This window comes from Procambarus clarkii, chromosome 54 (genome assembly GCF_040958095.1).
Source record: "Procambarus clarkii isolate CNS0578487 chromosome 54, FALCON_Pclarkii_2.0, whole genome shotgun sequence".
Taxonomy (NCBI): domain Eukaryota; kingdom Metazoa; phylum Arthropoda; class Malacostraca; order Decapoda; family Cambaridae; genus Procambarus; species Procambarus clarkii.
This window is the reverse complement of record NC_091203.1, coordinates 3,099,073-3,122,251: the sequence shown is the minus strand read 5'-3', so window position 1 is coordinate 3,122,251 and position 23,179 is coordinate 3,099,073. Positions and strand designations below refer to the sequence as shown.

Sequence of the window (23,179 nt, the reverse complement as noted above, 5' to 3'; positions counted from 1 at the left end):
AGCAGTTGGTGCAGCAGTTGGTACAGCAGTTGCTACAGCAGTCGGTACAGCAGCCAGTTCAGTGTGAAGAATTTTGTAGCACGAAGCGTCGTTTCATAACCAAAACATCAGATTTTGTACACATCAAAGCGTCGTTTCGTACACGGCGTCGGCAGATTCCTCAGATTCCTTAGAACACAGCTTCTTCAGTCAGCACATAGCTTGGGGTAGCACATAGCATTGGTTAGCACATAGCATCGGTTAGCACACAGCATCGGTTAGCATACAGCATCGGGTATGGCGCTCACAGCTTCTCTTCCTCCTCCAGGCAGCATGCTTCTCCTTTGTGTTTGAAACTGAACAAATACCTGCGTTCACAGTTCATCCTCGTCGCCAATGTGGTGTTTGTGTGTTACTGAGGAAGTCTTGGTTGTGGGGGTTGATATAAAGCCATCGCTTGGTTACTGACTTTAATAGTTAAACTGATACATGACTAGTAGCTACCAAGCTTGGCGTCCTGTACGCTCTTGTTTACCTTCTCTGGCGTCTGCTCCGCCACACATAGAAAACGGATGGTACCATTTTCTGTGAACATGACACCTCCCAACATATCCGTGCCATAACCAACATACTCGTATCTATCTATCTACACACAGGATTAACTCTACGGTGCTTACCATACATATTCACCACCTCTTCTTCTCCTCTTCACCATTCCTCTCCTCTTCCTTTACTCTCCCCTACATAACCACATACCAACCACATAGTCCCACTCCAAGCACCAACATATACCTCCATCAAAGGGACCCGCGCGGCAGACCTCCGCCACACACCGGCACGTGCCAAAACACTCGGGGAATCCCCACAGACCCTTTGGGACTTTGCACCTGTGCTCACCTGAGCAGGGGGGGCTTAATGAGCTCACCTGCTCAGGTGCTGCAGACTGTTCTAGGCGTACTTTACACTACTAAAGTGCTCCTGCACACTCTTTCAATACCCATGGTGAGATTCCGTCGGGCCCAACAGCTTTTCTCATGTCCAGCTTCAATAGGTGCTTCTTGACCTCATCTCCTGTAATTTCGAACCTTTCCAAGGTCGCCTGGTTTCTGTCTTCCAGTGTCGTAAGGTGCATTTCTCGCAGCCTTTCCTCATAACTTATGCCTCTTAGTTCTGGGACTAATCTAGTGGCATATCCTTGAACTTTTTCCAGCTTCGTCTTGTGCTTGACAAGGTGTCGGAAAACCCGACACCATTTACTAATATTACATGCAATATGCAGATAATATTGCTGCTGTTGTATACACAAGTTAACCAATAGAAAATGTAGCTTGTAGTGGAATTTTCCGTCAATAGAAAACGGGATATCATTGCCGCATAGTACTCTATTACATCATAAAAACATCTCATTTGAGTTAACTTAATTGTCAATATCAAAATAAGGTAAATGTGACCCTTCTACCATGTATTGACATCAGGACAAGGAGAGCCAGGCGTCAGTGGTGGTGAAGTTCAGCCATTGTTAAGATCAGAGGCGCTGGGGAGCAAATTCAGCTCCTATAATTTCTCTTGGATGAAGTGTTATGGAGATCAAATTAGTGTTCTACCATCATCAACACGCTGTCAACAACCACAAGGGAAGTGTCTTTCTGAAATCTTATCTAAGTCATTATTGGCCAGCAATGTAGGTAGATGTGATTAATTCTGGTTAGGACGTGAACGAGCCTCTAAATACAGGTAATTAAGCCTTGGTCATTATCTTATATAATATACAGTGTTTTCTCTGATATAGCTGGCATATATTAGGATTCCGGCATTACAGCTAGTGCCCTTTGACAGGAACAAGAAGAGGAAGCAAGAATTAATCTTGGTACATCAGTTACTTGGGGTGTTGGATGCTAGCCTCTCACGAGGATAATTTGGAGTCTACATCCTAGTTATACCTGGTGGACTAAGCCTGCTATACAATAAGATAAGGCACCTCCTCAATTTATATACAAATATATGTGGTTTAATACTGTAGTTTGATTGGCTGCATATATATAAATTTAATATAAACCCCCCTCCCCCCTAATGTGTAAGGTTCGATTTGTGAGAATAATTGCAGAAATACAGTGCGCTAAACATCATACAAATTGCTATCGAAATATATAAATTAACGTAAACGTAAATTCTATATAAATTCATATAAATTAAATAAATATAAATCTCACAGGTCGGTTCTCACATTATATGGTCATCTTTGTACTGGATGAATCAGAGTTAACCAGTGGATTCATTAAATACAGTGGTACCAGTGCGATTTATACAATAACAATACACCACCAGCGTAGCCTCGAGCGAGCTCATGAGCCCCTCAGCCAAATCCAGCCTCATCAGAAGTTTCATGGTCAACCACGAATTGGTGGAGAGTTATTCCATGAAGTGACAGCGCTTATTTTAAAGCCAGCCAAATTAGTGGTTGTGCCCTCGCAAGATTATTCACGAATTTTGTGGTGTTAATTTTGCGAGAGATTATCCATAAATTTTGTGGTGTTAATTTTGCTAGGTCACTAATAAGATTTAATACTTCTAGATAATACTAGAAGTTTCATAGAGGCTATTAAGAGGCTATCATCAATAATTGTGTATATTATTTCTCTTAATTAGAGAATTATTTAATATATATTGCACTAGTTTCACAATACAATATTTACCAATTGCCAACCCATAACAGGGTAGGATATTACCATTGACTAGTTGAACTATTTATTGTTCATTCTAGTCCCAATTATTACCATAGTCTAGTTGTACTATATTGAACAACCTAGCACCATTAATGAATGATGCAGGCCCTGTTTTGGGTGTAATTTTATCAACTCGAGTTGAGTTGTGTATATAATAATTTTCTTATGATCATTACACCTTTGAGTGATTAATTAGTGTCTATACCATCCTAGGGTGATAATTGAGGAGCTAACCTAAAGGTACTTCCAGTGACACTGGTTTATCACTCAAATCATTAGTGTGTATGGTTATATATATTTAATGTATTAATTTTAAGTGCTAACCTTAGAAGAGGTAGGATTATAGCCTAGTGATTGCTGAATTTTACCCTAGGCTACCATCAGTACTTGTTCAGCATAATGAGAAACCCAAGTACAAGGCTTAACCAACTAGCCAGTATGGATAATGCAGGAAGAATGAAAAGAACCCTTGCAGGTCTTAAAGGCCACTTAACAAGACAGATCAAGAAATGTGAAGATTTGTCACAACAATCCTCAGTTGATTATGCTGACCTGGAAAGCTATTATCAAGCAGCTGCAGGTAAATTTGAGAAAATCAAATGCCAAATAGCAACATATGTGGCTGAACTTGCCAACACCAATTTATCAGAAAAAGAAATAGACGACATTATGATTGATCTAGCGAGTTATGAAGAAGAAACTCAAGCCAGATTAGATCCTTTCAATGAAGTAATCAACGAGGATAAAGCTTCACCCACTACAGCATCACCCAATATTATACCATCAGAAATTAAACAGTTCTCAGACAATTTATCAACAGTCTCTGTGGATTCTGAAAACCCAATACCTGAGGCTACTAAGTTAACATGCCTCCAAACTGAAATTAAAGGTGAAGCTGAACCAGAAGTAGAAAATGTAAATGAAAATATCGACAGCACTAATTTCCCAGTCCAGCTTCTTAGGGATAATACTAGCAATGAGAAAACTGTCATACTACTAGTACTACAATTGCTGGACTTACCTCAACCTGATCAGACTGCTGACTCATTACAATTCTTCAGCATGGAGTTTGAGTCACTACTAAGAACATTCAGTCTTGAGGTTGACATAACCACTAGTGAATGGATGACCAAAGTAGTCCTTCAACGAAAATTGTCCAGCAATATACTAGATGAATTATACACACATCAACATAATACAACCCGTTCTCGCAAATTCGTATAGTCAATATTGACTTATTAACTACGTCCATAGGTGATATACTAAACATAATAGATACCCTTAAAAAGCTTCATAGAAAACACCGACCTTACCTAACCTTGTTAGTATGTTAAGATAAGCATCTTATTGCTTCGTAATTACAATTATTACTTAACCTATACCTATAATAGGTTAAGTAACAATTGTAATTACGAAGCTATAAGATGCTTATCTTAACATACTAACAAGGTTAGGTAAGGTCGGTGTTTTCTATGAAGCTTTTTAAGGGTATCTATTATGTTTAGTATGGCACCTATGCACTTATTTAATAAGTCAATATTGACTATACGAATTTCCGAGAACGGGTTGCATAATACCATCCTGACAGTACAGGACATCATTGAAGGTTTGTCTTCCATCATAAACAAACGACGTGCAAATGAGGAAGTTAAAGCCTCCTGTGAGCCTTCAGAAATAGAAAATAATAGTCAATTAAAGGGTAAAATAACTACCCAAATAAACATCAACCAATTACTTTCACACCAAGTTGGAGAAAATCTGGCAATGCAGCAGAATCCTCCAAGCCTACCCTACTAGTTCACCGAAACCGGTAACTTCCAAGCGTGCAGTAGGCTGGGGGACATGTATGTTCTGCAAAAAGAAACATTCAACATGCCGTTGTGCTAATTATTCAGACAGAGACACTCGTATTAAGCGACTCCAGGAATTAGGGAGATGTTCAAGGTGTCTCAAGTCACACAACATAGACTATTGTGATACCCAATTCAACACCTGTAACAGGTGTAGAAGAGGTAAACACCATGCAGCACTGTGCAAAATTGCGAAATTAACGTATTCCAAACCCAAGGTGGAAGATAGCATTCCCACCACAGTACAGTTTTGCAAGGTGCAACAGAAACTTAGTGTCCAATCGGCAGAGTCCAAAAGTAATGCGACTTTGCCTACTGCACAAATTACCATCCAGAATAAGAGGGCCAAGGTCCATACCCGTGGGTTGTTTTACCAAGGATCCCAGAGAACATATGTCATTAAAAAGTTGGCAGATGAACTACAATTAAGGCCTGTAGTCCAGACGACAATCATCCCAGGGTTTTCCCTCACATGTGAGCATGTGAGGGAAATCTTCGAAATCTCTTTACTGATTTCTTTGAAATTTTGACACAATGTTGCATTGGAATAGGCGTGTCTTTTTATATATCTACTATATACACGTCTCACCTGTGACAGGAAAAAACAGGCTTTTTTGAACAACAGTGCCATCTGTTGGACGTAAGAGCAACACACGCTGTAATCTTTGAAAGTTCTTCACTGATTGCTTTGAAATTTTAACACAAAGTTCCATTCAAATACACGCATGTTTTTATATACTTACTATATAGATGCCACCCCTGTGACAGGTAAAACCATGCGTTTTTGAAAAACAGCGCCATCTGTTGCATATACACGCTATACTAATTATGTTAAGATTTCATTTCAATGCTTCCATTTTCATTGATAAATTGAATTTTCATAGATTTCAATATATTTTTATTTTGATTTAATTTTTTTGTGTGACATTGCATTGGAATTGAGGTGTGTTGTTTACCATACCGTTCATTTCATGAGTATAGTTAATTTTGTTTATTTTTGCATTGCTTTTCATTTCGTTTTTTGAACTGTTTTTCTTATATTTCAGTGATGGGAAAATCTGGTGCCAGATTCACGAAGCAGTTGAACAAGTACTTATGAACGTGTGCATCTTTCCTCCATTTTTGATAGCTTTTTTTACATTTATTAAACAGTTTACAAGCATGAAAACTTGCCAATCAACTGTTGGTATTGTTATAAACAGCCTCCTGGTGCTTCTGAGCTCATTAACTGTTTACTAATTGTAAACAAAGCCGCCAAAGATTGAGAAAAGATGTTTAGGTTCGTAAGTGTTTGCATAACTTCTTCGTGAATCTTGCCCGAGATCATTTGATGTTCCCAATTTTCTGATGGGAACATCAGACTATTTGATCACCAGACGAGGGAGTGGGGAATGATGGGAAGGACGAGGGGACAGGGTAGGGGAGAAAGCTGGGGGAGGACGAAGGAACAGGTAAGTTGGGACTTGTGGGGACGAGGGGACAGGGGAATGGAGAATGGTAGGGAGGACGAGGGGACGGTGGAGGGGGGGAATGGTAGGGAGGACGAGGGTATGGGGGAGTGGGAGATAGTGGGGAGGACGAGGGGACAGTGGAGTGGAGAATGGTTAGAAGGCCGAAGGGATGTTGGAGTGGGGGATGATACATTGAGGTTACCTTGAGGTGCTTCCAGGGCTTAGCGTCCCCGCAGCCCGGTCGTCGACCAGCCTCCTGGTTGCTTGACTGATCAACCAGGCTGTTAGACGCGGCTGCTCGCAGCCTGACGTATGAGTCACAGCCTGGTTGATCAGGTATCCTTTGGAGGTGCTTATCCAGTTCTCTCTTGAACACTGTGAGGGGTCTGCCAGTTATGCCCCTTATGTGTAGTGGAAGCGTGTTGAACAGTCTCGGGCCTCTGATGTTCATAAGAGTTCTTTCTCAGAGTACCTGTTGCACGAAGGGGAAGAAAATGGGACAAGGGAGTTGTGAGGGAATCTAGATTCCCTCAGCTAGTTTTCCTAGTTTCTAGATTAGGCTAGTCGCTCTAGGGACTCTAGAAACTGAAGCTTTCAAACTAACATATACTTGTGGGGTGTTGAATGAAAGCTTATGTTAAGGACTGTCGTTTGGGATGGGTTAGGAGTCTGTGATTGCTCTGTAGAGAGAATTACAGAAATTTTCCTGTTCTGTGAAATAGGATGGGAGTTGAGAGTGAAGTGGTGTAGGGAGGTACTTGACTCTCCCAACGGTTTTACAGGGGGGAGGGACAGAGGGGTGAACGTTGCCCCCCCCCCCTCCACCATGTGAGACAGTGCGCGACTGTCTTTAGGCCTCCCCCTCCTTGTGACATCACGGGACGCCTGAGGGTGAGTGAGGCCTGTGATTGGGTTAGGCTCTCTGCTCCGAGCTGTGTTTTGGGCGCGATCAGCTGTGATTGGAAGCGGCACCATGGTGGTGTGCCAGCTTCCTCCTGATTGGTCAAGACAAAGTAGGGGGAAGGTATGGGCATTTTGAGTTTCCTTAGTCCGCGAAATCGTCATTTTGAGCTGGGTAGCAGGTGGACGAGGACGTAGCTGGGTGGAGGGGGGAGTCTCCCCCCTCCACCCCCATTAATCGCGGACGTTACCGTGTTGTCCAGCAGGGATGGCACTCCTGCCATCCCGGGTTGTGTCTAGGCCCAATTTTCGTGAAATCTGGGGCCGATGAGGTACGGAAGGACCAGTAAAATAGCCTCAGAGACAGTGGGTACCCATGAAGCAGCTGGCAGAGCCTCATGGTATAACAGGTGGTTCAAATAACCTGTCTAGTGTTGATGGACAATTGGCGGAATACGGGCAGGGCCTCCTAGAGTAATTGTGGTGAGATTACAGGCCCCTGTTGGACTTTGAATTCCGCCAGGCGGCGTTAGTGTGGGGACGCCGCCGGCCATTGTCACCCCAGTGTAGAGCAAGGCAGGCTCTGGTTTGAAGGGATTGTTGGTGATTCCCCATCCACATGTGTATGCCCGGGGGCCACCCCCAGGCCACCCGCCCACCCGCCCGGTCCGGCCACCTGCCCACCCGCCCGGCCCGGCCACCCCGCCCGCCCGGCCCAGCCCAGCCACCCCGCCTGCCCGCGCGCCGGCTACCCCAGGCCACCCGCGGCTACCCCCCCCCCCTCTCAGATCGGGAGGGGCGCTGTGGGCCACGCGGTGGCCCACAGGTGGCCTTGGCCACCCCCTTGGGCCACTTGGCCACTTTCCCGGGACAGCCTAGGGTCACATCTTGTTGACGCACGAGGAGCAAGCTAAGTGTTGACAGTAAGAGAGGTAGTGACCTGGGAAATGAGTGAAATGAGGAAAACGTGAGTACAATAGTCAGAGTGTAACAGTGTCTCAGTATTAGTGGAAATTACGGTAAAGCTGTGTTGTCTCATAGCCCTGCCAGGCTAGGGAAGCAGCTGAGAGATAGCTGTCTGCAGCACGTCCAGGTGACTGGTAGGGCGGTACCTGGAGATAGATGTTGTACACGACCACACTGTAGTTATATATATATATATATATATATATATATATATATATATATATATATATATATATATATATATATATATATATATATATATATATATATATATATATATATATATATATATATATATATATATATATAAGACTGACACAAGTATGTAACCGGTCAGTGTAGAGATTTACCATATAAATGATCCAGTTGTCGATTCTATATAATCGGTCAGACTGGATTAGTGCGATGGAGTACCAGCATGAATAATTATAATCATTATGTTGCAGGGATACCCTGGTAGTGGGTACCCTGGTACCCTGCAGTGGGTACCCTGAGGTCTGTGTAGTTAGTTACATTTACCTGATGATATAATTTTCATTGATTATGTGAATGCCATTTCTATATGTTCATTTGCAAGTTTTATGTACTGTGTTGTGTGGTGAGTCAGTAGATGTGATTGCTGACTGATTGCCTAATGATGTCATTAGCATGTGGGGTATGCTGACGGCATCGTTATGTTGCAGGTTTGTGCAGTGTTGTTATCAGTTTATACGATATTGCTGCCCTGGGAGCTGTGTTGATGGTTTAAGGGACCTCTCGGATTATTCAGGAGAAATTCACAGTACTTAATGAGAGCAGGCAGTTGATTGGTTAATTGCCTTGCTGAGGTAAGTGTGTGTTCACAGTAGTCCTTTGCAATGGTTGCAAGATAAGGGGGGCAGTAATAATGGTATACTCTTGTTGTTGCACAACAGTGTGTCATTATTGTGTGGGCACAGTAATTAACGAGTTGCAGTAGCCGCAACCGTATGTGGGCAGTGCATTTGTGCTGTTGCATGCCATTGTAGTGTGACCTATGTAACACTGGGGTTACTTTGTTTCTTTAAAAGTTGTGTTGAGGACTTAAGGATTCAGTGAGTTAATAATTGGGGAATTAACTGGATAAGGGGTGCACACTTATTGTTGAGTGAGTGAGGGCTGTTATGAGAGAGAACAGCATTGAGCTTGAGTGAGATACGTCTCGGGAGCAATTAATTGTCCGTGTGACAACTAATTGACCACTCTAGCTAATTATATAATTAGCCTTCTCATCATGAATTCACGTAGTGGGAGAGGATCTGTCAGTAGTTGTGTTAACGGTATTTGCTCGGGACTAATTACCTTTCGGGGGTATAGCAATTAGTGGCTCATGTTAATTAGGGGAGTAATTAACGTCTGGAGGGCTCAGATGACTCGGTAAAGCGAGGTCATGGAGCTAGCATAAATCGTTGTATTAATCATATCCTGTCTGAGGACAGTGGATTAATTGCACTCATGTTAAATTAGGGGTAATTAACTCCTTTCCCGTGAATTCACAGTGTTTGATGAGACCTGCTTAGGCAGTGCGGAGTGAGACGTATTTATGGATGATTAATTATCGGTCCTGGTGACAGTTAATTAATTGCTCGGAGTTAATTAGGGTAATTAACACTCACTAGTAATTTTTTGACACAGACTGTTGAGAAGCTACCAAGTTAGGGTAGGCTTAGTTAACGTAACTCAATTGGGATGTAATTAGTGGTCCGTTTGACCTTAATTAAGAATTACTCACTGAATACTTGCAACGAGTCAAGTGTGATGTAATATAAGTTTGAGTTATTGTTAACAAGAGAGACAAGTGTTAATGATTAACGTAGAGTATCATCATGTTGTTGTCTATGAGAGACAATTGTTTGTGATTACCGTAGTACTTTGCTGCTGACTGCTGCGATCAGTCAATTAACGTAATTAATCACATAATCAATGTATTGATTAAGGCAATTTCTTTTGGTTGTCGTCTGGTGACGAGAGTAGAGTAATCTAGGGATTTGTGGAGCTGTGTCCCAGAATCCCGCCTTGCCTGTCTTTGTTTACTGTTTACAGTGCAACTTCTTGTAGGGAGTTGCAAAGAGTGTTCACACTGGGTTGTGATAGGGGGAGTCACTGTTGGACTACCCGCCTAGTTACGTGGGTCTCTCCTGGGGGGCGGGAGGACCCTTAAGCTTGTGATTAGAGTAAGCTGTCAGGGAAACCGTGACACTATTGATTGCATGCTTGCGTCTTCAGTGGGCATCATTGTTCAGTTAGTCCACTTGTCAGCCCGAAGTGTCAGCAGGATGGAGCCTGCTGTCATTTCTCGAGGGGCTGTTGAATAGCTGTGTTGCAATTGCCACTGGATGGACAATAACGTAACCATTCGCTGTGGAGTAACTTAGTCTGTGATATTTTTCTTTGATTTGCAATATTGCGTCATCAGTGGGCACACCTGTGTTCAGGTTAGTTCAGTATGCAGCCGCACAGCAAGGGTTGCTTTTTAGCTGTTTGTTATCGTGCCACTGAATGGACATTAACGTAACGTAAACTCGGTAATGTAGTAGTTAGTCTCTTGTTATTAATAAATTGTTATGTTATAGAAAACGGTCTTTGATGTCAACCCTTCAACCATATTATTCCACACATGTTTCTGCATATTATTAAATGTTGATGTGATCTTGATATGACGGCTGTTCTTGGGAATTCGAATTACAATTCATAGCGCCACATCAAATATAAATATTTGATTGTGAGAACCCGTCGGTTACCCTTTATTAGTTTTAACGTCCTGTTTAACTAGGAGGAGCCAGCGGCCTATTGTGGACAGGTTTTCACCCCTAGTGGTGGAGGCCTGGCGGTTTGCTCCCGCTTTTCCTTTTTTTATTGGACTCATGCTTAACTGCCGTGAGCAGCCTTTAAACTTGTAGTCCACCTCCTAAGGGAGGTAGGCGTAGAAAAAAATCTCACAGGAGTGATAAATGGTTGGGAGGTCGAGAGGACGGAGGAGTGAGGAATGCTTGAGGGGGATGAGGGACGGGGGAGGACTGGGAGACACGGGAAGGTTGCTGTGGCTCACCAATGCATGGCCGGGTATAGCTAGTATATAAATAAAAATGTATATGATCGTTTGTTTAAAATCGCTAATCTCTGAAAGTTCTTCACCGATTGCTTTGAAATTTTCACACAACGTTCCATTCACATCTGAGCAGGTTTTTATATACAGACTATATGGGGGGTAGGTTTACATGTGTTCAACATTTGGCTGCTGGAAAGGGTTCTCCGTCGGCTTCGGGCTGTTTTTGATAAGGACTTCTTCTCGTATGAACTTCTTTTTTATATTCACTGAGCATAGTTGATTTGTAATATAATTTTATTAGAGGTGTTGTGGTTTCTGTTCTAGGTTCAGGATTGTACCATCGGTCCAGGTGTCTTCTTACAGCAGCGTTCATTTCCGTGTTGCTATATCCATTGTTCACCAATGTTCATTGTACCTGAGTTAATCTTTCAAACTCTCTACTCACGTTGCTCCATTCGGAGCAGTGGGCATGCACTCGACGAATATAAGCATTGAGAACACTAGCTTTGTATCTTTGGGGCACTCACTTTTACCGTTTAGGCATAATCTTATGTTGGTAGGCTTAGTATATACGCTGGTGCTTAAAGAGGTTCCTGTTTTTGTTATTAGTACATCCAAGAATGGCAGACTGTTTTTTCACTATTTTCATGTGTAAATCGGAGTACTGACTCTCTCTCCAGATGGCTTTTTAGATCAATTAGTTCGTTTAAGTCTTTTACTATGACGAAAATGTCATCTACATAACGGCAGTATACAATTGGTTTTTGTCTGCTACTGAAGACTGTCTTCGATGGTTCCCATATGAAAATTAGCAAATAACACTCCTAAGGCCGGCCACACACGTGCAGTTTTAACTGACAGTTATGACTGTTCAGTTATAACTGTCACAGTTCAAACTGACGTCAGTGATTCCGTCCTCTGCCTCTGGGGGGCGTGGACGTCGGGCTCTGGCTGCCAGTAGCTGTTTGTCGCTGACTGGTGGTGGTTGCTCGTTGCTGTGGGGCGCCAGCTGACTGAGGCGGAGGTCAGCAATATGGCGGCGGCTGGTGGTGGCCGCGTCCGCCGTGTGAATACTGCTCGGCTGGAGTTCTCTGCACCGGTGGATTGGGAACTAGTGGCGGCTGCGCTTTTGGATGTCCTTCAGGTGGATGTTAAAGATCTCCTTGGTCTCGAGAAATTTTCTCCCACTCGCGTGGCGGTGACGTTTGCCACGTCACCTGGATACGAGCGGTTTGTGGGGTGTTGGAACGAGCGGACGACTCCCCTTCCTCATTCGGCTGTGTCTGTGACTGTCTCTGATCCGTGGGGTCCACTGACCTTTGTGAGCGTGCACGGGGTACCTGTTACGTTTCCAGAGGTGGAGCTTTCTTCTGTGTTTACGAGGTATGGTATGGTGTTGCGTCATCGGTACAACTTGTTTAGTGCCGGGCGGCTGCGGGGCCTCCGGCTGGGTACTCGCACGCTGCATATGCGCCTCAAGGAGCCCATCCCCTCCAAGGTTATGTGCTGTGGTCTTCCGTTCCGGGTTTTCTATCCAGGGCAGGCCCGCACGTGCTTCCGCTGTGGGGAGGAGGGCCATGACGCTGCCCAGTGTGAGATTCCTCGACTGGAGACTGCTTCTGTATTCAGTGTGGGGGATTTTCCCCCCCTCCGTGAGGATGGTGCATCCCTGGCTGGTCCTCGGCGTGGGGGTGTGAATGGTGGGGCACCTGTGACTGTTGTGCCTGGTGGTGCACCTGCGACTGGTGTGCCTGGTGGTGCACCTGCGACTGGTGTGCCTGGTGGTGCACCTGCGACTGTTGTGCCTGGTGGTGCACCTGCGACTGTTGTGCCTGGTGGTGCACCTGCGACTGCTGTGCCTGGTGGTGCACCTGCGACTGCTGTGCCTGGTGGTGCACCTGCGACTGCTGTGCCTGGTGGTGCACCTGCGACTGCTGTGCCTGGTGGTGCACCTGCGACTGCTGTGCCTGGTGGTGCACCTGCGTCTGCTGTGCCTGGTGGTGCACCTGCGTCGGCTGTGCCTGGTGGTGCACTTGCGACTGCTGTGCCTGGTGGTGCACCTGCGACTGCTGTGCCTGGTGGTGCACCTGCGACTGCTGTACCTGGTGGTGCACCTGCGCCTGTTGTGCCTGGTGGTGCACCTGCGACTGCTGTGCCTGGTGGTGCACCTGCGACTGCTGTGCCTGGTGGTGCACCTGCGACTGCTGTGCCTGGTGGTGCACCTGCGACTGCTGTGCCTGGTGGTGCACCTGCGACTGTTGTGCCTGGTGGTGCACCTGCGACTGATGTGCCTGCTGGTTCGTCTGTGCCTATCGTGTCTTCTGTGCCAGCTGTGGTGGAGGACGTGGCTGCTCCTGATTCCCGTCTTCTCCTTCCGGTGGATGTGGAGGTGCATCCTGTTCCTGGTGCTTCATTGGTGCATGGGCGAGGTGTTGGGAGTGTCGTCTCGGTGCCTCCCGTTGTAGGCGATGCTTTCACTGAGGGTGATGGGAGCGTCGTCGTTGGTGCCGGCGTTCCTGTTGCATGCATTGCGAGTCCGCCTTCTGCTCCCCCTGCGGGTGCGTGCCATGAGGGGGCGTTGACCTCCCATGCTCCTCGCCGGAAGCGCGTTGCGGGGGCGCGCTCACGCAGTCGAGAGCCCCCTGGCAAACGGATTGAGGCTTCGCGGAGTTGTGCCTTGGGTGGTGCCCCCCCTCCTCCTCCTAATTCTCCTGTGTCTGATATGGATTCCGGAAGTGATGCAGTGCCGGTTGGCAGCAAGAATTCCTCGTCGGTGGTGGACGTTGGTGTTACCTGGTCAGTGGCAGCGGGGTCTCGGCGTGCTTCGCTGGGTGATGCCGGCACTGTCCGCCTCCTGCGGGATCAGAGGCCAGGCATTATGGTGGATTCCCCGACGGTGGAACGGCGGCAGTTTGAGCCTCAGGATGCTGACGGCGCCTCTGCAGTGGGTAGCTCTGTGCCCTCTGGTGGTCCTGGAGGGGCTGGGGGTCATTAATAGGTTCGATGGCGCCTGCTATTGTTTGTGCGTCTTTGAATGTTCGTGGTCTGAATGCTTTGGCGGTCCAATTGGGCCTTGTGGATGTGCTTCGGGAGCAGCGGGTGGATGTGGCTCTGATCCAAGAGCACAATGTTCGGGATGTGTCTGTGTTGCAGGGGTTGTGTGCTGAGTATCATGTTGTGCTGAACCCGCCGAGGACGTCCTTTGGGGGAACGCTGATGTTGTTTTCGCGGAGGGCATCCATTTCCGTGCTTCACACGGAAATGGATGAAGATGGGCGGGTCTTGTTTGTTCGGGCTGAGTATTTGGGGGTTGTGATTCCGTTCTTGACAGTGTACGCCCCTTCTGGGGTGGCGCATCGTCAGGACCGGGAGCTGTTTTTTCGGGAGGGGCTTTTGCCCTACCTGCGGCATGATACGCGGGATTTGATTTTTGGGGGGGATTTTAATTGTGTTACGAGTGTGAGGGATTGCTCTAGTGCTCACCCTCGGAATGTTTCGGCCGCTTTAATTGAGGTTTTGCGTGCGTGCGGGTTTCGCGATGCGGCTGTTTTGTGTGGCGGCTCGTTGGAGTATACCTTCGCTGCGCGTGGGGCGAGTTCTAGGTTGGATAGGTTCTATGTTTCTGGTGGGGAGTGTTCGGTTTTTGATTTTCGCACGGTCCCGGTGGCTTTCTCGGATCATTGTATGGTGGTTGTACGGGTTGGTGTCCGGAGTCAGGTGCGGGTGGGGCCTGGGTGGTGGAAACTCAATTGTCGGTTATTGCGTTGTCCACGTATTTGTGCGCAGTTTCGGGCCTGGTGGGTTGGCATCGTTGCCCGGAAGGCTGATTTCTCCTCTTTGTTCGTTTGGTGGGAGTGGTGTAAGGTGGAGTGTCGGAGGTTTTTTGGGATTGTTGCTAAGCGGGAGGCTGCCGGGAGGTTTGGTCTGCTGCGGTTCCTTCAGGCGCGTTTGTCTTCTTTATATGTGCGGTTGAATGCTGGGGTTGACTGCTTTAGTGAGATTGCTGAGTGTAAGGAGCGTATTTGTGATTTGCGTGCGGTGTTGGCTGACGGTGTTCGCGTGCGTGCTCGTGTAGCTGAGCGGGTGGATGGGGAGAGGCTCTCTCCCTTTCTTTTAGGGAGGGAGAAGGCTGCTAGGGGTTCCGTTCTTCTCCAGGGCCTTCGGCGGCCTGATGGGTCTGTGCTTTCTAGCACAGAGGGTGTTCTGCTTACCGCACGGCGGGAGTTGGAGGCCCTCTATGGGGAGGTGCATGGTGATAGTGTGCTCGCGGGTTCCTTTTTGGACAGGTGCTTCCCCGGTTTGTCGCGCTCGGAGTGTGCCCGGTTGGTGCAGGATGTTTCCACGGTGGAGCTCCTGGAGGTGGTTCGGTCGTTTCGTTCTGGGAGAGTGCCGGGTGCGGATGGCCTGCCCATTGAGTTCTACCTTACCTTTTGGGATGTGCTGGGGGGGGTGCTTTTGGAAGTGGTGCAGGCGTGTTTGCGTTTGGGTGCTCTGCCTGATTCCTTCTGTGACGGGATCGTGCGGCTACTCCCGAAGCCGGGCGATTTGCAGTTGTTTTCCAATTGGAGGCCTATTACGCTCTTAAATGTTGATTATAAAATTCTTTCTAAGGTTTTAGCGCGTCGATGTCGGGGTGTCGTTGCGTCGGTGGTCTCTATGGAGCAATTTTGTGGTGTGCCTGGCCGTGCCCTGATGCATTGCAATGCCTTACTTCGTGACGTGCTTCTCTATGCGTCCGAGTATCGGCTTTCGGCGGCTATGATCAGCTTGGACTGGTCCAAGGCCTTTGATCGGGTGTCTTTAGAGTTTGTTTTTAGTGCTATGGAGAGGCTTGGGTTTCCGGTGGTGTTTGTGGGGTGGATCCGTTTGTTGTATGTCCGGAGTCGCAGTCGCGTTTGTGTGAATGGGTTTTTTAGCTCATTTTTTCCTATTTGCCGTTCCGTTCGTCAGGGGTGTCCCATGTCCATGCTTTTGTATGTGATTTTTCAGGAACCTCTTTTTCGGGCGGTGAAAGCGTGTTCCTTGATCGTGCCTCCTTGTCTGCCGTCCGGTCTCCGGCTACCCGTTTGCGGGTATGCTGACGACACCATTCTATTTGTAGCTTCGGAGGGTTCTGTTGAAGCTGTCCAGGACGTTCTCCTGCGGTTTGAGTCCGCTACGGGGGCCGTTCTTAATCGGGCGAAGTCGGGGTTGATGGGGATCGGTGAGTGGGCCTCCCGCCTGGTGTGGGATAGGTCGTGGTTTCCGGTGGTCTCCTCGATTCGGGTTCTTGGGATTACTTGGTTTGCCTCCTATGACCGCTCCTTGGAGTGGAATTGGGGTGCTGTCTCTCGGTCGGTTGGTGTTGCAGTTGGCCTTTTGTCGCGTCGTCCCTTGACGATTTATCAGAGGGGACTGCTTGTTGCGTGTAAGGTCTTGTCGCGTGTCTGGTTTGTGGCTCGGTGTTTCCCGTTGGATCGTCGGAAGGCCTTGAGTTTGGAGAGTGTGGTGTATAGATATGTATGGTGTGGGCGTTATCAACCGGTGCGCCGTTCGACGTTGGTGTTAGGGGTGAGAGAGGGGGGTGTTGGCATTCCTGACGTTTTCACGAAGGCCAAGGCCCTCTTCTGGGTCTCGTTGCGTCGGGGGCTGGCTCTCGGTGGGGGGTTGAATACGCTGGGTGTGTTTTTCTGCTCGCTTCGCTTCAGTTTTTTGGTTGATTTGGGGGTTTGTCAGGAGGTGGCCTTGGTTACCCCCCCTGTTTATTCTTGGGCAGTGGGGATTCTTCGGGAGCTCTGCCGCCATCCTGGGTTTCTGTCTTTCTCGTGCAAGGCTGTGTATGGGGTGTTGTTGCCCCGGGTGCGGCCTCGAGTGGAGGGCTTGTTCCCGTGTTGGGATTGGGGTGGTATCTGGTCGTGTTTGGGGGCACGGTTCTTGGCGCCTCAGCAGCGTGAATTGCTGTTTCGGGTTCTGCATTTGTCGCTGGCGACAAATGAGCGGTTGTGTATGCTTGGCTTGCGTGATTCTGGGGCGTGTGTTCACTGTGGTTTATGTGAATCGCAGGTGCATGTATTTTATTTTTGTGTCCGGTTACAGGGGTTGGTGGACTGGTTTCGGGATGTCCTGGAGGTGTTTTGTGGTCCGGGTTGTCGGGGTGATGTTTTGCAGTTTTTGTTTTTGTATTTTCCGGCTTATCCGCAGCGGGTGCGTAATACATTGTGTGTTTTGGTTGCTGATTATGTGTTTTGTGTGTGGGTTGGGAGGCGGGAGGGTTTTGGGATTGCCCGAATTTTAGGATTTTTACGGGGGCGCATGCGGTTTACCTGGTGGTGGTTGCAGCGCGCTTTTCCGGGGGAGTTTGGTCGGTGGTTCACAGATGCCTATGTTCGTGGGGTTGCCTTTGGGTCGGCGGGTGCCTTGGTGGCAAGGTGAGGTTCTCGTCTTGGGTGGGGTTGGGGTGTTGATGGGGGGGGTTTAGAGGGGTTGGGGGGTTTCGGGGTTTGCTTTGCTATGCGCTCCCTTTCCGCTTCTTGGGGTGTCCTTGGCGGGGGTTGCGTGTGTTTGTGTGTCTCCCCCCTTGAGATGCTGCTGCTCCTGTGTGTGTGTGGTGTGTTTTCCGTACCTCCGGGTGCCGGTTGTGTCCGTATGCGTGTGGGTGTGTGATTTTGAGGGGGGTTTTGGCTCCTGCGTGGGCCTGGGTTTTCTGCTGTACTGTTTTCTACTGTTCCCTTTGTGGCCGTGTTTCGCTTTGGCCTGTAACCCTTTATTTTGCGTGCTTGGGTGCAGTGTGGTGTGCCGTGGTGGTGTGGGTGGTATGAGTGTGTTTGTCTTGTTGTTTGGAGTGTGTTTAGTGTGCGTGTACATAATTTCTTCTTATTTAGTGTATATCATTTTCCTGGGTAGCGCGTGTATGATCCTATGCTCCTTTGTTCTTCTGTGTGTGTGGTAGGCGTGGTTTTGTGTACGTGATTCTATATCCACATCTGTGTATGTTTATGTTATTGGTTCCAGGTGTGTTTCAATGTTATTTATGTACTTTATTGTTAATTTATTTTTCATGTAATTTTCTTGGCCGTGTTGTGTTGCTATGTAGATATGAACTGTTTAGCCTATTGTTTCCATGTACTGTTTTAGCACTTATTTCCCTGTACTGTTTAGCCCATTGCTTCAATGCGTTTTCATTTTGTTCAGCGCTTGTGTTTGTTTTGCGGTTACTGTTATTGTTTAGTGTACAGACTGTTTATTCCTGTGTACTGTTACTTCATTGGTGTACTTGATGTGTACAGGTTTGCGTTGTTTTGTGTGTTCTTGTAATTTGTGTAATTTATAAAAATAAAAAAAAAAAAAAAACTGACGTCAGTTAAAAATGAAATGCACACACACACACAGTTCAATCTCTCAGTTTTACCATGGAATCCGAGGAGTACGATCTTGCCGCTCTTGGTGTATTCTTGGTAATGCTACAAGCAAATAGAAAAAAGAAAACTAAGAAGCGTAAGCAGTAACTTTTAACTTGCCACAGGCAAGGTTCACATCGATAGAGTTCAATGAATTCAACAATCACTTGGTTTTGTTTACGTGCCATCTCAAACTGCACTGCTACCACCTGTAGAAATGAGAAGTTGAGAACTGTACAGTTACGAATCCCCCACACACGCTCAGTTCTCACACTCCTTTCAGTTAAAAATATGGAACATTGCATTTGTCGCAGTTTAACTGTACAGTTCTGTTGAACTCACGAAATGAGCAACTGAGATACCCATACACGTGCAGTTTTAATTGAACAGTTATAACTGTCAGTTAAAACTGCACGTATGTGGCCGGCCTATGGGGAAGCCCATTGCTACTCCGTCTATTTGTAGATGCATGTCCCTTGCGGACTGATGAAAGGAGTTTCCTTTGTCCATAAAGGGACAAGTATATCAGCATCACAAGTGTTGATCATTCTATTGCCTTGATTGGGAAGATAGATTAGGATTTTTTATTGATCTTAACTAAAAAAATATATATTACTAAACAGTCCATCTGGTTTATCCATTCGTACCTGTTATTCATTCACAGAGAGTTGCCAGTGAATAGTAGAAGTCGACTGTGTTCTCCCCCCCCCCCCCCCCCCCCGGTAGTATCCTTAACTCGCTCATTTTACTCTCCCGTGACTGGTATCCTTCGTCGCCGGTCACTTTAAAGTACTTATGTTCAGCAAAGACGAAGGTGGTGCCAGCATTAAGTAGTTTTAAGTAACTTTAAGTTTTAGTCATAATTAGCAACAACTCGTTTGGTGGTGGTATCTGTGGTGATACACCTACGATACGTTATAACTACGTTATAAACACATAATTACTTTCCATCCACTTCAAGACCCAGAGCCAAACGCAGACACAGCAGCTGTTGACCCTACTAATACCCATTGATTAATTTATTCATTGATACCCATTGATCCATTTAGTCATTGGTATATTCTTAATACCCCCTTGTTATGGCATTCATCCACCACTTTACTCAAAAAGTATATAATCCAATGTTAAACACGGTAAAATTGTCTTTGAAAATGTAAAGTGTACCTTGCATACCGCATCTCCATAGCGCCAGACTATAATAAAGTATAAAAAGTAACTTTGGAGAGTTAATTTTTCAACTTTCCTAGACAGTGAAGAAAAACGTAAGAAATATTGAGAAGATTCCTGTGAGAATCATTAATCTTACCCTTTCAGTTTTACATATATAAAGTATGTCGTACGTAGTTGCCAGAACGCACTACTTGGGATAATAGGCAAGACCCGATTTCCCTACAAGGCAGTGATTTTCGTTATTTAAAAACCATATTTCTAAGGTTTTTTAATTGCTATTATTACATTATGTTAAGAACATAATGTAATAATAGCAATTAAAAGCGTGATGTTGTTTTTACAGACTTAGTTATGTTAGGTTAGGTTAGAATAGGATAGGATAGGATTGGTTAGGTTTGGAGAGGTTAGGTTAGCTTTGATAGGTTAGGCTAGGTTTGATAGGTTAGGTTAGGTTTGATAGGTTAGGTTTGATCGGTTAGGTTAGGATAGATTAGGTTAGGTTAGGTTTGATAGGTTAGGTTAGGTTACGTATGATAGGTTAGGTTAGGTTAAGATAGGTTTGGTCATATTTATACGTTAGTTTTAACTCCTATTAAAAAAAATCCTATATATATTACAGTTATCCATTATAATATAATGGATAGCTTTATCCTTTATATAAAAACAATATTTATATTTATAATAAGATTTTTTTTTAGAAAAATATATAATTTTAGGAGAACTCGTCCTATTAGGCCAATCGGGCCTTCATATGACTATATTGCTCTCCATACGAGATTGTGTAGCAGTAGTGGAACATTAGGCAAGGAATCCTGGCTGCTGCTTGGCCCTCTTGGCCCCCCTTCACCTGGAGCTTGGCCCTCCTGGCCGCACTTCCCTGGAGCTTTGCCTTCCTGGCCCCACTACCCTGAAGCTTGACCTTCATGGCCCCTTCTCTGGAGCTTGGCCCACCTGGCCCCCTTCCCTGGATCTTTGTGTGGTGCGAGTGGTTCTGCTACAGATCCGTTAAAACAACCTGGCCCTGCTGCTGCAAGGTTAAGCCCTGGCTCTCCTCTCTCTACGATGAAGCTTTTTCTCCAGACTACTCTTACATCTCTCCCCACTTCCCGCTCACACTTTACCTATAAAAGTCGATTGATTAACTGATTACTGACCTTCCCTAGAATGGAACCCCACATCAACTGCCTAACTCCGGGGTACCTTTTACTGCGAGGTGATCAAAAGCATTAGGTAAAAAGTAAACTTTTCTGTCCCCCGCGGGATTCGAACCCAGGAATGCCGATTGTGAGTCGAGAACGAACCCAACTGTTTTGCAGATATGATCAATATCCTTAGTTAATACAAAAATTAAAGTCAACATTTTGTGTTAGAGGTCTCCACATACCTTATAACAGTCAGCCAGAAGGATAACATTATCAACAGGTCCCGCAGCCATCCTCCTCCGTGGCTCCCAGTGTACTGAGTGACCAACTCAGCACCGATGTGTGGCCTCCACACTGCCAAATGCTGCTGTCATGTTTTAGCGAGAGTTTTTTGTTTGCTATTACATTTCCGTCATAGTTGATGGCATTTGTGTTACATAGTTTATGATGAATATATGTGACCCCATCACACAGGATAGTTAGTCCTACAGGGGCATGTGATCAATCGCCTGCACTGGCAATTTTTTTTATTTTGTTCCCTTCCACTCCTGGCAACTTCGGGAGGTGGAGGGTTTTCATATAGTTTCAAGGGCCCCAGTTCCCCCAACCACAACTCATGGGAAGAGGTGGACGCTCCTAAGCATGCATATTTTTCTGCAACACAAACTAGAATTTATACAAAATGGATAGTTGGCCTCATCTCATCTGACGGAGTTAATTAAGATGACATCATTAATGGTTAGTTAATGACATTTACCAGTCTTTATGCATGACATTACACACAATGGAAAGGGTTGCATTGCGGTTACCTTGTGATGATTTCGAGGCTCAACGTCAATGCGGTCCGGTCCTCGACCAGGCCTCCTCGTTGCTGGACTGGTGATTCATACTTTAGGCTGTTGGACGCGGCTGCTCGCAGCCTGACGTATGAATCACAACCTGGTTCATCTGGGTCCGCAGTATTTCAGTAAAAGAACATAAGGGTTATCTTGAGATGATTTCGGGGCTTTAGTGTCCCCGCGGCCCGATCCTCGACCAGGCCTCCACCCCCAGGAAGCAGCCCGTGACAGCTGACTAACACCCAGGTACCTATTTTACTGCTAGGTAACAGGGGCATAGGGTGAAAGAAACTCTGCCCATTGTTTCTCGCCGGCGCCCGGGATCGAACCCGGGACCACAGGATCACAAGCCCAGCGTGCTGTCCGCTGGGCTTGTGATCCCGGCTCCCTTAAAACGACCGGCTGAAGGCAAAAGCAATAAACCTCTGTTGTTTAACATCGTGAGTTTAACATCGACATACAAAGCTCAAAGTGTTTCATTACAAAACTCAAAGGTTGCATTGTTTTTAGCATGTCGTGGTAAATTGGTCTTAGGCGTCTAAGGTGTGTGCTTAGGCTTACCCAGTGTGCAGGTTCGAATCCTCCTCATCTTTCCTACCGATTTTCTCAGAAGTATCATACAAATAATAATATTAATAATACTGTTTTCATAAAATATATGCATACAAAGAACATTAGTCAGAGGTATAACAGGTGTACAACAGGTGTATAACATGTTTATAAATGTAATAATAATAATAACCCATTTTTATTCAGGAAAAGTACATACAAAGTTGATTTAAAAACATAATGTTAGATTTATAGGTAGAGCTAGTACATATAATACCTTGACGGGAGTCACAAGCCGTCTGCTCCTGTAACATCCTGTAAGAAAAAGGTTTACAGTTTTTGCCGTTAACTGAATAACAAATATCTGACAATTTAAGTAGTAACATATAGATAAAGCACTGTGTGGCAGTGATAAAAACAGTAGTACTGGGATGGTTAATGAACAGTGAATGTTCGGACCGAGGGATGATTGAAAGGATTGATAGAAAAAGAGTGAAGAGATTAGGAACATAGAAGGATGGAGCTAGAAAGGAACAGGACCATTGTAACGGGTAGTGAATGAAGAACGAAAAGATTGAGGTTGGATACAAAAGTGTGAAGAGATTAGCAACATGGAAGATCGGAGAAACATAGGAAAAAGAACGATGAAGAACAGCATAGAGAGAGGAAGAGTGAGGTAGAAGGGAAGAAGGAGTTAGTAAAAGGGAAAGTGGAGACGGGAAAATAGGATGAAGGGTAGATTTAGACAGTGAGAAAGATAGGTCTAAAACCAGGTAGAAGAAGGATAGAAGAGTAAGCGGCCAGTGAATTGAGCTGCCACCATCCATTTAGTAATTAAAGACAAACATGGAATAGTTTTTTCTACGTGTTGTTATCAGCATGTAAAGGATAACCTGTAATAACTACAGGTGAGCAATCTTCTGAGCGAGTCCTTTACTCTTTATTTTAACAGCATGACTTAGCAATAACTCTAAGATCTAAGGGTATCCGATTCAAAGACTAAATTTGAATCGGGAATCCGATTGAAATTTAGGAACACAAAACACATCACCTCACAATCTCACCAAATGTCTCGTAGTGCAAGTTGTATAGAGAAAGTCAAGGCTCCCGCTGGCCTGGAGAGCTCTCAACAATGTCTGCTCTCTGAACAATGTCTGCTCTCACGGG

The 23,179-nt window shown here is 45.8% G+C and overlaps 1 protein-coding gene across 2 annotated transcripts in view; it reads right to left on the bottom strand.

The window, feature by feature from the left end:
• LOC138352506 (nicotinamide phosphoribosyltransferase-like) overlaps positions 1-20,930 on the bottom strand; it is a 49,480-nt gene extending 28,550 nt beyond the window's left edge. For both annotated transcript variants that reach the window (XM_069305006.1, XM_069305007.1), the window contains exon 1: positions 20,867-20,930. In XM_069305006.1, the coding sequence (XP_069161107.1) occupies positions 20,867-20,917 (51 nt within the window). In that variant the 5' untranslated portion in view covers positions 20,918-20,930. The remainder of the gene's footprint in view (positions 1-20,866) is intronic.
• Positions 20,931-23,179: the final 2,249 nt, after the last annotated feature.